Source organism: Asterias rubens, chromosome 7 (assembly GCF_902459465.1).
Source record: "Asterias rubens chromosome 7, eAstRub1.3, whole genome shotgun sequence".
In the NCBI taxonomy this organism is placed as follows: Eukaryota; Metazoa; Echinodermata; class Asteroidea; order Forcipulatida; family Asteriidae; genus Asterias; species Asterias rubens.
The window spans coordinates 3588370-3603330 of NC_047068.1; the positions used below are offsets into that span (position 1 = coordinate 3588370).

The 14961-nt window shown below is 37.4% G+C and overlaps 1 protein-coding gene across 1 annotated transcript; it reads left to right on the forward strand.

Annotated features, from left to right (window-relative positions):
• Nucleotides 1–1657: 1657 nt before the first annotated feature.
• LOC117293022 (serine/threonine-protein phosphatase CPPED1-like) lies at nt 1658–9543 on the forward strand. The gene is made up of 5 exons (XM_033775229.1): nt 1658–1835; nt 4630–4836; nt 7320–7601; nt 8372–8512; nt 9218–9543. The coding sequence occupies exons 1-5, from the start codon at nt 1751–1753 to the stop codon at nt 9409–9411; spliced, it is 909 nt and encodes a 302-aa protein (XP_033631120.1). The 5' UTR covers nt 1658–1750; the 3' UTR covers nt 9412–9543.
• The last annotated feature ends 5418 nt before the right edge of the window (nt 9544–14961 follow it).

A 14961-nucleotide genomic window follows, 5' to 3' on the forward strand; every position in this document is an offset into this window, starting at 1 on the left:
TCATGATTTGTCAATAAGCGTAACTTTTTTTGAAGGATGATTACAAAACTCAACTTAAAACTTCAACATAACGTTAATTCTTGAAGAAATAAAGCGGAGAGAAAAAAATTTAATAGTAAATGAAATTATACTAACAATTGCAAAAAAAATGGAGGAAAAAATATTCTGCATTTTTCTCTATACTGCTCGGTGCTTTGAAGGGCTTAAAATATATCAAGTATTTCAGTGCAACCACCATTTATTTGATGGATGTTTGATTTAGGAGTACTAAACAGATAATGTATACCAGCTAAATTAATATTTGCATATCCCTAAAATTAGCATTACATCAATCCTAAATAATTTTATAATTCTTTTGAAAAATTAATAACATAAAGTCCATTAAATACAAAATAAACAAGAAAATAAACAGCATGGATCTGCTAACCCTTGTCCATTTGGCAAAAGAAATAAAAAATTAGAAAAAAAAGAAAAAGAAAAAGAAAAAAAAACGATTTTTATTTATTTATTTATTTATTTATTTATTTATTTATTTATTTATTTATTTATTTTTTTTTTTGGGGGGGACTTGTAGCAACTATCTAAGGCTGCATACTCAAAATGGAAGTCTTATCAATTACGATTATAATTTTGTGGCTCATTGCCAGAAACTTCCCTGAACTAATATAATTTTGTGAGCGCTGGGAAAATACACAAAACAAAACAAGACAGAAGAGACAAAAACAACAACACAAAACAAGACGGAGAAGAAGAAAGAAAGAAAGAACGAAGAGGAGAGGTGGAAACGAGCAGATTCTTCACGAAGGAAAGACGTCAGTAAATTTAAGGTTTGTATATAGATGGTATACAGTATAGGCCTGGTGAGTATTCACGTGTTGGCATAATAGATAATAGATACATAGGCAAGATAACTCATCAGTTTCTGAGAACAGGTTAAAAGGATCAGCTATATGACTTAAGTGTTAAGTTTTGATTATAAGATCCTCTCCCGGTGATGCCCTTGATAAGGATGCCAGTCCGTATTTCACTTTAAGAAATTCATCACAAGAGGAGTGGGTTTGAATATAAAAAAAAACAAAAAAAAAACAGTAGGCCTAACAGTACTTTCAACAACCTCATTGCCAAATGAAGTATATATTATATTTTTTTATTATTTTTTGTATAATTAATTATAACCTGTATACATTACCTTTTCATTGAGTTCTCCATTCAAGTAAAGGTTAGAAACATGTCAAATAAAAGTAGGAGGTGGTTTATTACATCGACCCAGCACCTCGAAGCCACCCACGGCAGCCGCCCCACCCCCTTGTTTTCGTGTTATTGATAAAGTACATAATATATTTAAGTAACAAATAATAATTATTCTCTTTTTATTAAATGTTTTCCCGAGTTAATCAATCGAAAACACCAGGATATGTTATTAATTTTTTAAACGCATTACCAATCCCGCCAGAGGCCCCTCCTCCTCATGTCTTCTTATTCCCCGCCCCCTTCCGTCCCCACCCTGCCCGAAGGTTCACCTGGTATCCAATCCAAGCCGTTGTTATTGTTACAGTTGTGGCGCTTCGCTGCATACGTGTTATCTGGCACGGTACCAAACAAGTAACAACGTCTCGAAATAAGATTAACCTCCCGTACACAAATGCAGGCGGTGTGGTCGGGATATCAGTGCTCAACAAGTTACGGCTGGTGGTTGCAGTGTTGTGGTGGTGGTTGCATTCGTCGTGGTTTACAGCCGATTGCCGTGAAAATGGCACTACAGGACAACCAAGGAACTGGCAAAGGACTCTTCCAAATTCGTGCTAGAAATCGTCAGTTTGATGGGTTCGATAAAGGTATGATTTAATTCCTTCACTGACATGTTTACCTTGAGTTTTTACTGTGACCACCACGTATTTTTATAGTGACCATGACCGAGTACAGTGCAGTGGCCACAGTGCAGTGCTACCGATTTACGTACAATAGGAGTGTAAAAGGTTGAATTCCTAATTGCCGAACGTACGATAACGATCATTTACTACCATCAACGGGCCACCATTGCTTAGGTCTGTCAGGTAGAATTCGCTCCATGGGCCTGTTTACCAGCTTGGGATCTTGTGTGTCACTCGACTGTCACTGTGTGCGAGTGTGATAAGTGTTGGGGAAATGATTATCCTTATAGTCATCCATCATGTCCATGCAGCTAGGCAGTTATAAACAGGGACCAGTGATGCAGATTAACTTCATCTGGTTTGATAACCAGACAATTTCACCTTTTTTTTGTTAATTCATTAGTTTTGGGCTATATTTTGTATTGTGGATAGTTTGTTTATATCACTTTAATTGATTATTTTAACCTGCTCTCATCATGGAGGTACCTCCATGCTCTCACCATCTCTAACCCCTGCTCTTTTTAGCACGGAGAGGGGTATAATTGGGGGAGGGGTCAATGGGGGCAGAGGGGTTCAATTGGGGGCACCGATTGGGGTATGGGTCATAGAGTTCAATTGTGGAATGGGCAATAAGAGGGTTCCAATGGGGGGGGGGGGCTTAATGGAAAGAGGGGTTCAATAGAGGAGGGGTCAATGAGAAAAGGGTTCAAATGGGAGGGGGGTCAATGGATAGACTGCTCTCTTGGGTTCCAGTGTCAAATAAGTGGTGTGTAGCTTGGGAAGACAGTGCCAACAGGGATTGGTAGATTTGAGAATATGGGGGAACATTGGCCTGAAAGCCATTTTTCAGACTTGTTCACATTCACTACCTCATCCACATATGAAAAGTTGTGTGGTGTCTGAACATTTCTGGGGGGAGGGGAGGGGGTTGGGGAGGTGGTTGGGGGAGAACAAATTCAAATATCTGTTCTCCCTCGACGCCAAACGAAACTAAAACGGTAATTCCCTGCCTTTTCTCTTAATTTCTTATCTGAATATTTGACCAGGTAGACTCCCGTTTTTTCCTCAGTCTCCCCCCCCCCCCCCCCCGAGGCTGATTGGATGTTAGATATCTTGTTGATTCATTTCTTGAATCATTTACTAAAAAATCCATCTGGCCAGCAGGGCAACTTAACACGTTTTTGGATATTAATTTTTGTTGGTGCATATGTCTTTGGTTTATATTTAGCTTTCAATACATTGATTGCCAAATTGTCAATATCTGGAATGTCTGGTTGTTGCGAATGCAAACACACATCTATTTTTTTTCCTGTCCGAAAGTGTACAATGGCTTTAATAAAAAAAAAAATAGATTTAAATAACAAAAATTAAATTGAAGCTTCATGCATTATTAATTAACCTGCAACAATCCTCCAGAGCAATATTTCCTTATTAATACAGTATGATGAATTGCAATAGACGCCGTCTTTACAGGCAAATTGCATTTTTGTTTTTTTTGGGGGGGGGGGCGCCAAGTGTCCAGTTTATTAACGCTCACGCTGTTTACTAACCAATCAGGCATCGAGTGTGAAATGTGCGTGTGGCTGTGTGTTCCGAATTGCCCATAAAGATGGTGGTTTATCTATTGTAATTGCCTGCAAAGGATGATTAAAGTTTTTTTAATTGAATTTTGAATTGAATTGAATATCTAGGCCTATATAGTCAATATGCTAATTTCAGTCTACCACAGTTGACCATATAATTATTTCACAGCATGAGACCACTTTCACCGGCAAATTTCTCTGCATCACGACAGTCCTGCTGATTTGAAAATCGCAGGCGTATGGGAAAAAGCACACCTGGGTTTTTGTTTAGGTTTGTGAATTTGCCGAGCGTCAAATTAGTGGTGCACAGGCTGGGACTGAAACCAAAGTTAGGCATATGTCAAGGTGTTGTTTACTGTTCATTTCCTTTCAAAATTCACACTAATTTGTATCCACTACAGCTTCAAGGGTTCCTTATTAAGACGTAACAGGTGACTGTACTTCATAATAATAAGAGTGGCTTCTTATACAGCGCTTCTCATTGAGCTTCAACCTTATTACCCTCATCACTGGGCCATACATGTACATGTAAATCATTCCTCATCTCAGCTCCCTGGGGAGTATACAGCCTGTGCTGCCAAATATGTAGTGCACTAAGCTAAATCTATCACAAGAACCAACTCTGTACACATTTACCTGTGGTTGGAGAGAAGCTTGTGGTTAAGTGTCTTGTTCTAAAGGACACAAGTGTCACGACCGGGATTCGAACCCACACTCTGCTGAACAGAAACACCAGAGCTTGAGTTCCCGCTCAGCCACGACACTCCAGACTTGTAGTTTGAGCGCGCCGTTAATATTGGCCAAAATACTGCATCTTGAAATTGGTCTGATATGAGTAGCTAACAGATCATTGATGTGTTGAACACTACAACACACATATATTTACTCTCAAGGTAAATGACCCAGCTATCCCAAACCATTGTTTCTGCTGCATTTCTCATTGTGTAGTGCATTGTGTAGTGATGTTGGCCATTGTTCACTTATAGGCCCGGTGCCTCTCAATACAGTAACCGCAAGTAGTCCTATCACAAAACTTGTAATGCATTGCATTGAAGGCAACTTATTTTATCAGTCGACATTATTGAAATCAATGGTAGATAGAATAGCCTCCCAAATTATTTTGTATTTATTATAATACCCAAGTTTTTCCCTCTTTTTTATTTTTATTTTTTTAGAACATGAAAGGACATGGAGAGGGCCATTCACGTTCATCGCTTCAGCTGATATACAGTTTGGTATGTCAGCCGCATGGGACGACCCTACAGTACAGGATTGCGAGCCAGAGGTGAAGCTGATGAGGAAAGGGATTGAAAAGATTAATAAGATGCAACCGAGCCCACGATTCCTCGTCGTACTCGGTGATCTGATTGACGCAAACCCAGGTATGTGTTGGGGGATAGAAGATTTGGGATTCACAGAATTCTGCGTCTTTCCTTTTGGACCAAAACATTGCACAAAACATTGTATACTAAATAACATCTTGATTGGTGTCAACAAATCCCTAATCACTAAACTCCAGAATGTCCAACGCACCTCTGTTCGTGTCATTGTCAAGCGCAAGAAGTACGACACCATCACGTAAGATCTCAATGCTTTTCACTGGCTCCCTATACAACAGCAGATCAAATTCAAAGTTCTTCTTCTTGTGTACAAATCTCTCCATAAACCGTCGCCATCCTACATACATGTATCTGACTTACTGCAACTGCAACCACAAAGCAGACAGCTTAGATCATCCACATCTTCTCATCAGTATACAATTGTTGCACGCTGTGACGAGATCCATGGCGTTTTGTATACCCGAGGGTGCCATTTGCCACCGAGGGTGTACAAAACCCATTGACCCCAGTCACAGCATGCAACAATTGTTTTGTTACGCCTTGGTATTAATAAGCAGACGAACAGTTCAAACAAGAAACAATTCTTTACCTGTTGATCGAACCCGCATGTGTTTCGCACAGCGCTTGAAATCGACGAACGGTGGGAACGATCAAGGTGATGTACACTTTTCATGTTACCCGGCGCGCTGTGCATTACGCGTAGCGCGCATCATTAGCCATGATACATGCGTATTTGTTGCACGGCACGTGATTGGTTCTCGACCAATCAAACTTCTCAATTTGCACAGAGGTATAACAATTTATTGTGCTCAGAACCCATGGTGTGTTATTTGCAGATCACTTACTCTCCTGTTTTGGACCAGAAGAATGGAACACTCTCCCTAACAGCATTAAGGATGCTAATAATAATATCATAATAACAAATTCTTATATAGCGCATCACAATAACCGTATGAATGTGCTTTACATTAGTGCCCTGGGGTTGATTTCATAAAGAGTTAAAGGCAGTGGACACTATTGGTAATTACTCAAAATAATTATTAGCATAAAACCTTTCTTTGGGACAAGTAATAGGGAGAGGTTGATGGTATAAAACATTGTGAGAAACGGCACCCTCTGAAGTGCCATAGTTTCCGGGTAAGTAGGTATTTTCCACGAATTTGATTTCGACACCTCAGATTTAGAACTTGAGGTCTCGAAATCAACCATCTAAACGCACACATCTTCGTGTGACAAGGGTGTTTTTTCTTTCATTATTATCTCGCAAGTTCGATGACCGATTGAGCTCAAATTTTCACAGGTTTGTTATTTTATGCATATGTTGAGATACACCAACTATGAAGGCTAGTCTTTGACAATTACCAATAGTGTACACTGCCTTTAAGACTAGTCCTAACTATAGGACTAGTCTTAGGAAATATGAAAAAAGAATGGGTAGTCCTACATGTAAGCTAGGACGGGTAACTCGCCCTAACTCGAGATAGGAGTAGTCTTAACTCTTTGTGAAACCCCAGGCTGGTCGTTGGGCCAATAAGATTCCTTTAATCTTTCTCAGCTCCCACTAGGGAGTATACAGCCCGAGCTGTCGTGGCGCTCCAAAGGCTTTTTCATTCACAATATCAACCTCTACCCTCGCAGGTACCCATTTATACTCATGGGTGAAGAGAAGCAATTATAGTAAAGTGTCTTGCTCATGGACACAGGTATCACGACCGGGATTCAACACTATTCACATTTTCAAGAAACTCCTCAAATGTTTTCTATTCCAACAAGTGAATCAAAATTAATTTCATCCAACGATCTTGAGCGCCTTTGAACAACTTTGGTTGATTTTAGCGCTTTATAAATTCCCTCTGATTGATTGATTGAAAACAATCGCAGCTCCTTCATAAATTATTAATCTTTCTTTTTCAAGTGATTTTGGAAGGTGACATTTGTCAGCTCAACAATCAAAACTAACAAGTAATATTGATACTTAACAGTTTTACTTTGGTGATATTTTGAGTAACGAATTGAGTAACCATTTAATGCCATATTTAATGCTCCATGCCTTAGTGCCCCTTCAAAAGTTGCCAACAGACTTAAAGACACTGGACACAATTTGTTATTTTCAAAGACCAGTCTTCTCACTTGGTGTATCTCAACATATGCATAAAATAACATACCTGTGAAAATCTGAACTCAAATGGTCGTCGAAGTTGCGAAATAATAATGAAAGAAAACACACCCTTGTCACACGAAGTTGTGTGCTTTCAGATGCTTGATTTTGACGCCTCAAAATTACTTCTTTCTCGAAAACTACATTACTTCAGAGGGAGCCATTTCGCACAACGTTTTATACAAACCAAATTCATGGAAAGTTACTTCCTTACTTCAGAGGGAACCGTTTCTCACAATGTTTTATATTATCAACCTCTCCCCATTACTCGTTATCATGCTTATAATTATTTTGAGTAATTACAAACAGTGTCCACTGCCTTTAATGAACAGTCAATATTTGTCTTTGTATTTTCATACTTTGTCAGGTACTGCAGGAAGCGATGGTCAGGTGACGTCTTTCATAGAGGAATCGAATCGTCTAAATCCATGCATACCGCTCGTTTGCTTACCGGGAAATCACGATATCGGTGACGTTCCAACACCTGAAGACATTCAATCCTACAGAAATACATTTGGGGATGATTACTTCGCATTCTGGGTTGGCGGGGTGAGGTTTATCGTCCTCAACTCGCAGCTGTTTGCCGACTCCAGCAAATGCGAGGAAGTGAAGAGGGAGCAAGACCTATGGCTGGATCAACAGCTTGAAGGTAGATTTTAAGACAATTTTTAGAAGTCTTTAGTTGCTTCTGTAAGTCCCGTCAAAGGCACTGGACACATTTGGTAATTGTCAAAGATTAAAGTAACGAACCTACAAACCTGTGATTGATAATTTGGTCATTGAATTTGCAAGAGAATAATGAAAGAAAAAACACCCTTGTTTGGTTTCATTAATTTGTATGCTTTCAAATGCATGATAAAAAAGGCTTCAGCTGAAGTCTTTTATTATTTGAATGAAAAATTACCTCTTTCTGGAAAACTACATGTACGTTTCTTCAGAATTCGGCGGTAAGCAGAGCCATGAGATTGAGTCCAGAGATTTAATCCAGTTGGCTCGACCGCTCTTCATATAGATGGTGATATCAACAATTAATTATTTGATCAGTAAAACTAAACAAGCTGTATGTATAATCCCTGTTACTCCTTACTTATTCCTTTTGGGGGGTTTAAGGCCCGGTCACACAGGCCCCCAATGATGACAACGAGAACGAAAGCGAGAACGATAAAATTGCACGCCCTCGATTGGTTGAATGAGCTTAGGCGTGTTCTGCGTGAAGCAATTCAACCAATAGATTGCGTTCTCTTTGCGTCGTTATCGCTACCGTTTTCGTTATCGCTGTAGTCTGACTTGGCCTTTTAACTTGTCCTGATAACATTTTGTCTGGAACTGTTTTTACAAACTGTTGTATCTTGATGACAAAATGTTTGAAAACTTTGAAAGGAAATGTTTTTCTTTTCTTTTTCTATTATCTGTTTGCAGACGCACAATCCTCTGGTTGTAAACACATCGTTGTGTTTCAGCACATCCCATGGTTCTTGAAAACGCCGGAGGAAGACAACGATTATTTTAATACTGACCTCAGCAAGAGAACGCCAATGTTGAAAAAGCTACATGAAGCTGGTAAGGGAATTGATAGTGCCACGTTTGTTGTTAACGATTCTGGTGAACACAAAGCAAAATTGTGACTTAAAGGAACGTTACAGAATTGGTAAGAAACAAAAATCGTGAAGATCACAGATTTACTTAAAACTTACACGGTCTAATGATGATGATAGTTGAAAACATTCCTTGAAATATTTCTGTCTGAAATGTCATATTTGATGAGGAATAAATAATCTATCTTCGCGTTTGGAGTTTATCGCTCAGTGAGCGTTTTATTCATTTTAATTTTGGCATCGATGCAATGCAAATTTGTAATCGTTTTTTCACTATTCTCTCGTGACCCAGATGGCTGATCGATCTCAAACTTCTACAAGGGTGTCAGTTTATGTATATGATGGATTACATTAAGTGCTTACACTGCCAGCAACTTTTTTGTTAGCAAAAACCAATTCTGTAATGTTCCTTAAAAATGACAAGGTAAATTTGAATAAATTTGGGGTTAAACAACGGAAATTTGACTAGAACCCAGTTACTTTCCTCTGTGGTTTACCACTTGCTTGGTCAAAAACACAACTTTTAAAAATAAGTTAAATTTTAGTTTCCCATACTACACCAATCACTTTGAAAACTGCTTTTACTAAGAGCTATTCTAGTCCATTAAAATTACTCAAAAGCTAATAAACATAAAGCAGCAAAATGTTAAAACTCTGTAATTTTCTGCAGGAGTGCGCATAATCTTCAGTGGTCATTACCATCGTCGAGCTGGGGGTTTCTACAAAGAAATGGAGCATGTTGTCGCTTCAGCGTGGGGTTTCCCACTAGGGGAGGATAAGTCCGGAGCGTACGTTGTCAAGGTAACAGTGGATGCCATTTCCCATCAATTCTATCCAATCGATGAGCTACCTCTTGAAAGTTAATAGTCAAGTGTATATATTATTGTCAAAGATCGCTTGATGTTTAACTCACAGATAGCAGTTGCTCTTAAAGGAACACGTTGCCTTGGATCGAACGAGTTGGTCTTTGAAAAGCGTTTGAAACCGTGTGTTATGAAATGCAAATGGTTAGATAGATAATTTAAAAGTAGAATATAATGATCCACACAAGTATCTCTCAAAATTGCACGATATACTTTTTTTGTTGCGAACTAATTTTATTCACAAAATGGCCGACCAGGTTTCTTCACGACATAAGAGGAAAACATGCAATTTCGAGGCATGTTTGTGTGGATCATTATATTCTACTTTTAAATTATCCAACTAACCATTTGCAATGCACAACAAAGGGCTTCAAACGCTTTTCAAAGACAAACTCGACTGATTCAATCAAGGCAACGTGTTCCTTTAACGACCTCTTGATAGATTTCAAGTAGGCCTGGGTGACTAGTGAAATTATCTACTTGACTAGTCGAGCCTCAAATAGTAACAACTTGGGCACTAGTTGCGACTATTATTTTATTCCAAAGATGCAATGCAGCATAATGTTTGGGGCAGGCGTAATAGTGAAACTCATGCTGAAAGAAATTTCCAAGGAATGTGTCACTGATTTCTGATTGGTTTTGTAAGTAAATTATGTTGTCGTGAATAGTTGTGAGCAACACAATTGGTTCACCAACCAGGTAGTCGCGACTATTTATGTCATAGTCACGACTATTTTTTTAGTATTCATGGCGGCTCGATCAATCGAGTTGTTGAAAAACGGTAGTCGCAACTCGACTAAGCAATCAATGCTAGTCGCACTAGTCGCCCAGACCTAATGTAAAATAAGGTCAATATCTTGCCTGTAACCAATATTTATGTGAAACAGAACTGAGCCATTCGTTTTGGTTCAAAGACGCCGAGTGACTATAGGTAAAGTCATGCAAAAGAATATCTTACTCTGAAGTATTGAAAACTCGCTATACAATACTGACATATTGGTGCTCCTGTGAATGTCAGTTGTTGTTTGATTTTTATTTTAAAAGTTTATTTACTTAAATTCCATATCAATTGGATAGAGTAGAGGGCACTGTTTGGTTTGGACCATAGAAATAGAACCCAGAGAACGCTGAGTGCGTCGTTGTTCAAGCGATTTCTTTGCGAGACCATTTTTATGGATGAGCGCTTGCCATTTTTTACGCTTGTATGGCAAAACAGTTTGCCAAACGGAACAGTAGACGTCATGAACATTGACCAATGAAAACACGTTTTATCGGTCGATGTGCGATGCAATCTTGCCATTTACGCGTGTCACGCGATGATCGTTGCAGGAGTTATGATTAAAAAATTACGCAGTGAGATCTTAGCCCCTTGGAACAAGGTTGCCACTGCCATACCAACTTGATAAAGACTTGTCCTAGTAATGAGATTTCAACAGAGAGCAAAACTGTGTAGATTTCTGCTTTTTAATTTGACGGTTTTGTATATTGACCCATTTCACCTGACGTCATCATCAGAAAAATCTTGAATGCGCCATACTGGTGGGCAATTTCACTGTGCGTTTTCATTTATAACTCTATGCATAGAGTACGCTGTGCGTTATGCAGTGAAGTGTGCATTTTAAGCGACGCGGCGTTAATACACGTAAACCTAACTTGCCCTACCAACATGGTGAGCGTGGCACCAGTCGCCGCGTGTGACGCGCGTGCAAGGGGTCAATAGGTATGCTGATTAGACTTGTAAAGCTAGATCTGCAATACATTTTTCCAGTAGAATGAATTATTTAGTTTACATAAACTGGAATCAATAGCCCTATTGATATTTTAAAATATTTTTTAGGTATTCTGGTAGGCCTATCTTTAAGAACATAAGCGTCAGAATATAGAGCTGGTTTTTATAATCATGTCCGCTTTCATATTATATTGTTAATAGTTCAGTTAAAAAAACAAAAACAGTACATATACAATTAAATGGAAATTCAAACAAAGGTTTTTAGAAAAGTATTTATTCATTCCTATATTCTAGTTGTTAAGAAACACACCATAAAATTAAATGTGTAGATGTTCACTATTCCAAGAACGAACCTAGAATTGTTGTGGACGCTCAAATATTTGCTTTTTTTTTATTTTTTATTGTTGAAGTTGAAAAAAGCAACAGGAGTTTGCAAGCGTGTCCTCAAATTCCAGCTTTTAAATTTTAACATAATTTTTGGCTCTTTTTTGGGGGTAGAAATGTAAATTGTGTGTGGCTATTGAACTCTCAATTTTAATTTAATAAATTTTGTAAGTTTGTTTAAAGGGTGGCTGCAGTGTTTTAAAAAATAGTTTACACGATTAAACATGGCTTTTTAAACCTGAAATATTTTTTATTATTTTTTATTAAATGCGCAAGTATTTTAAAAATGGGTTTCAAGAGATTAGGGGAACCCACCCCGCCCCTAAAGGACTCTTTTTGCCGACGATATGTTTGAATTCCCGACGTGACGTCGATGGTAGGGGGGGGGGGTAACAGTCCACAAAAGGGCGGGGGCATGACTTATTCGCTAGTTACGCAAGTGAGATATGTCGGGGAAAAAACGAAACGCATTTTATTGAGGTTCAATACATATATTAGAAATAAATGACAGCAAAATGAACTGTTTTATTTTATTTCACTGCAGCATCCCTTTAATCATTTTAAGAGTAGGTGGTGTAGTGGCTGTGGGGTTAAGAAGAGACGCAAGCTCTGTTGTAGGTTCGAGTCCTGGTACAGACACTTGGGTCCTTGAGCAAGATACTAACTACCATTATTTGTGGTTTTCCTTTTTCTTTTGGAATTATTTTTAACCAAATCAGGTGTTTTTGTTATTTATCCAGTCCGTTACTTTGTTAATACTGATGTAGTGGATTATAATCTTATTTATGCTGCAAAAAGACTGTAAAAACCCCCATGGAAGACATTTTAACTCTCTTAAGCCAACCACAGGTCAACCTACGATTTTCTTGCGCCCACAACAAACCGTCGACAACATGCAGACAAAAATATGCTCGGGTCACAACAACTGAGAGAACGTGCGCCTAAGATTGGTTGCCGATTGTCGTCAAGTCTTACAAGTTGAAGTTGTTCTATTCTTGCGACTGTTATTTTTTTTCGGGCGGCAACTGTTTCAGATTGTCTTAAAATCACGCAGTTCGGCTCGAGTCGTAAATAATCGCCGGTTGAAAAGTTCCCAATTAGCTCAGGCTAAGTGTGATCCTGAAAAGTCAGTCATCGACTGTTTTTTGTTGAGGTAAGGTTGACTTGAGGTCGGCTTTAGAGTGTGTAATTTTGTGTCCTCCACTCTACAAGTTAAACAAAAAGGTTCTGGAAACTTGAGACTGAAGAGGTGTTCAATGTCTACTCTTGATTTAGCCCTTATAGATTCAACCAGTCACATATGTAGTATATTAATTGCATTTCGGTTATATGATTGGTGGAAGTCATTTTTGAATTTGATCAATAAAATGTATTTTTGTACGAATATGTTTTTGATGTTTCATATTGTAAATGAATGCTGGATCAACTTTAAACCGAATTTTTGAAGTATGGGAACATTTATCAACTATTAAACTATTTACAAAACACTCTTTACAAAATACAACCCCCCACCCCCCCCCCCAAAAAAAAAAAAAAAAATAAAAAATAAAAAATAAAAAAAATTAAAAAAATTAGATAAATAGAATATAAAGGGATAAATACATACATTAATCAATCAATCAATCAATCAATAATATAAACGATAACAATCAACTAAACAAAAATAAAAAGACAAATAACACACTTACAAAAGACAGGTTTTTATATAAAAAACCCCCAATAATACAGTCTTGGAAATTTCCATTTGTATTTTAAAATGGTTTCCAACTTTTTGAAGTATGATTAGCATGAAAAAAAACCAATAGTTTGCCCAAAGGTAAATTGTTATATGTAACTTCTTAGTGTAAATAATGATTACAACTTTATAATATTATATCCTGTACTGTACTAAAGGATTGCATCAAATACTTGAATGAGAAAATCATGATGCCTTCAATATTCTCAAAGTGATAAAGATTAATTATAAAATAATAATAGTAATCATCATAATCATCATATTTTTTTGATGTGATTTTATTGTAAACCAAATGCCATTAGTCTATGATTTGTTATTTGGTATTGTATTTTTATATGAAATTAAAGCAATATTGAATTGAATTGAATTTGAATAAACACAAATTTGATTCATTCTAAATTATGTGTGATTATTAAAACCAGTTACTATTAAAGCCATTATACACTTTCGGTAAACAGTATTGTCCAAGTCACACACTTCGTGTATCACAACTTATGTATAAAATAACAATCCTGTGGAAATTTAGGCTCAATCGGACATCTGAGTCGGGAGAAAATATCGGGAAAACCCACTCCTGTTTTCGCCCGATTCGCCGTGTCATGACATGTGTTTATAACAAATCTGTAATTCTCGCTAATGAGAATTTATATTGTTTTACCGTTTTCTCAAAAAGTAAAGCATTTCATGGACTAATATTTCAAGAGAAGTCTTTCACCCATACCTTCTGTAAACCCTGTAAATTATTTGTAAATCTGTGAACTTTTTTTTCTTTTTTCTGTACCGAAAGGGTCCAATGGCTTTTAATGTTCGGAAAATAGCTTTCAAAATGTCAAAAGTCACAATTGTTACCAATGACATGTATTAAGTATGATCAGAACTAGACAACATTCCTCACAGTGGCAACATCTAAACTGTTTAACAAGGTTCACTTTTGTCTTGATAGGTTTAATTGGTTAGATAAAGTGCTTGTTTAAAGCCATTGGACACTTTCGGTTAACCAGTATTGTCCAAAGACTCACACTTCGTGTATCACAACTTTATAACATTACAAACCTGTGAAAATTTAGGCTCAATCGGTCATCGGAGTCGGGAGAAAATAACGGGAAAACCCTACCTTGTTTTCGCACGTTTCGCCGTGTCATGACATGTGTTTACTATAAATCCGTAATTCTCGTAGTCGAGAATTGATACTTGTTTTAATGTTTTCTCAAAAAGTAAAGCATTTCATGAAGTACTATTTCAAGAGAAGTCTTTTACCATTACCTTCTGTAAACCCTTTAAGTTATTTGTAAATCTGTGAACTTTTTCTTTTCTGTTCCGAAAGTGTATAAAAGGCTTTAAGGTAAATGTAGAAAATGTTGTCATTAGTAACTTCTCCAGTATACTCCTTATGTTGTCTTGGTTACATTAATTGACTGAATAATATCTTTCACCGGACGAAGACAATGCAATGGCTACTATAGTTTGTTAGAGAGTCCATTTTGGATACCTACAAACTATACAAAATGCCTGACAGAGTGGCAACACCGAAACCGTTTTAAATAGTTCACTTTTTTGACAGGTTTATTAGTTGGTTGGATAAAGTGCTTGTTTCATGTAAATGTACGAAATCTTGTCCCTTAGTTAACTTCACCACTATACTCCTTATGTTGTCTTGATTACATTAACTGACTGAATATTATATCTATCACTAGATTATAATG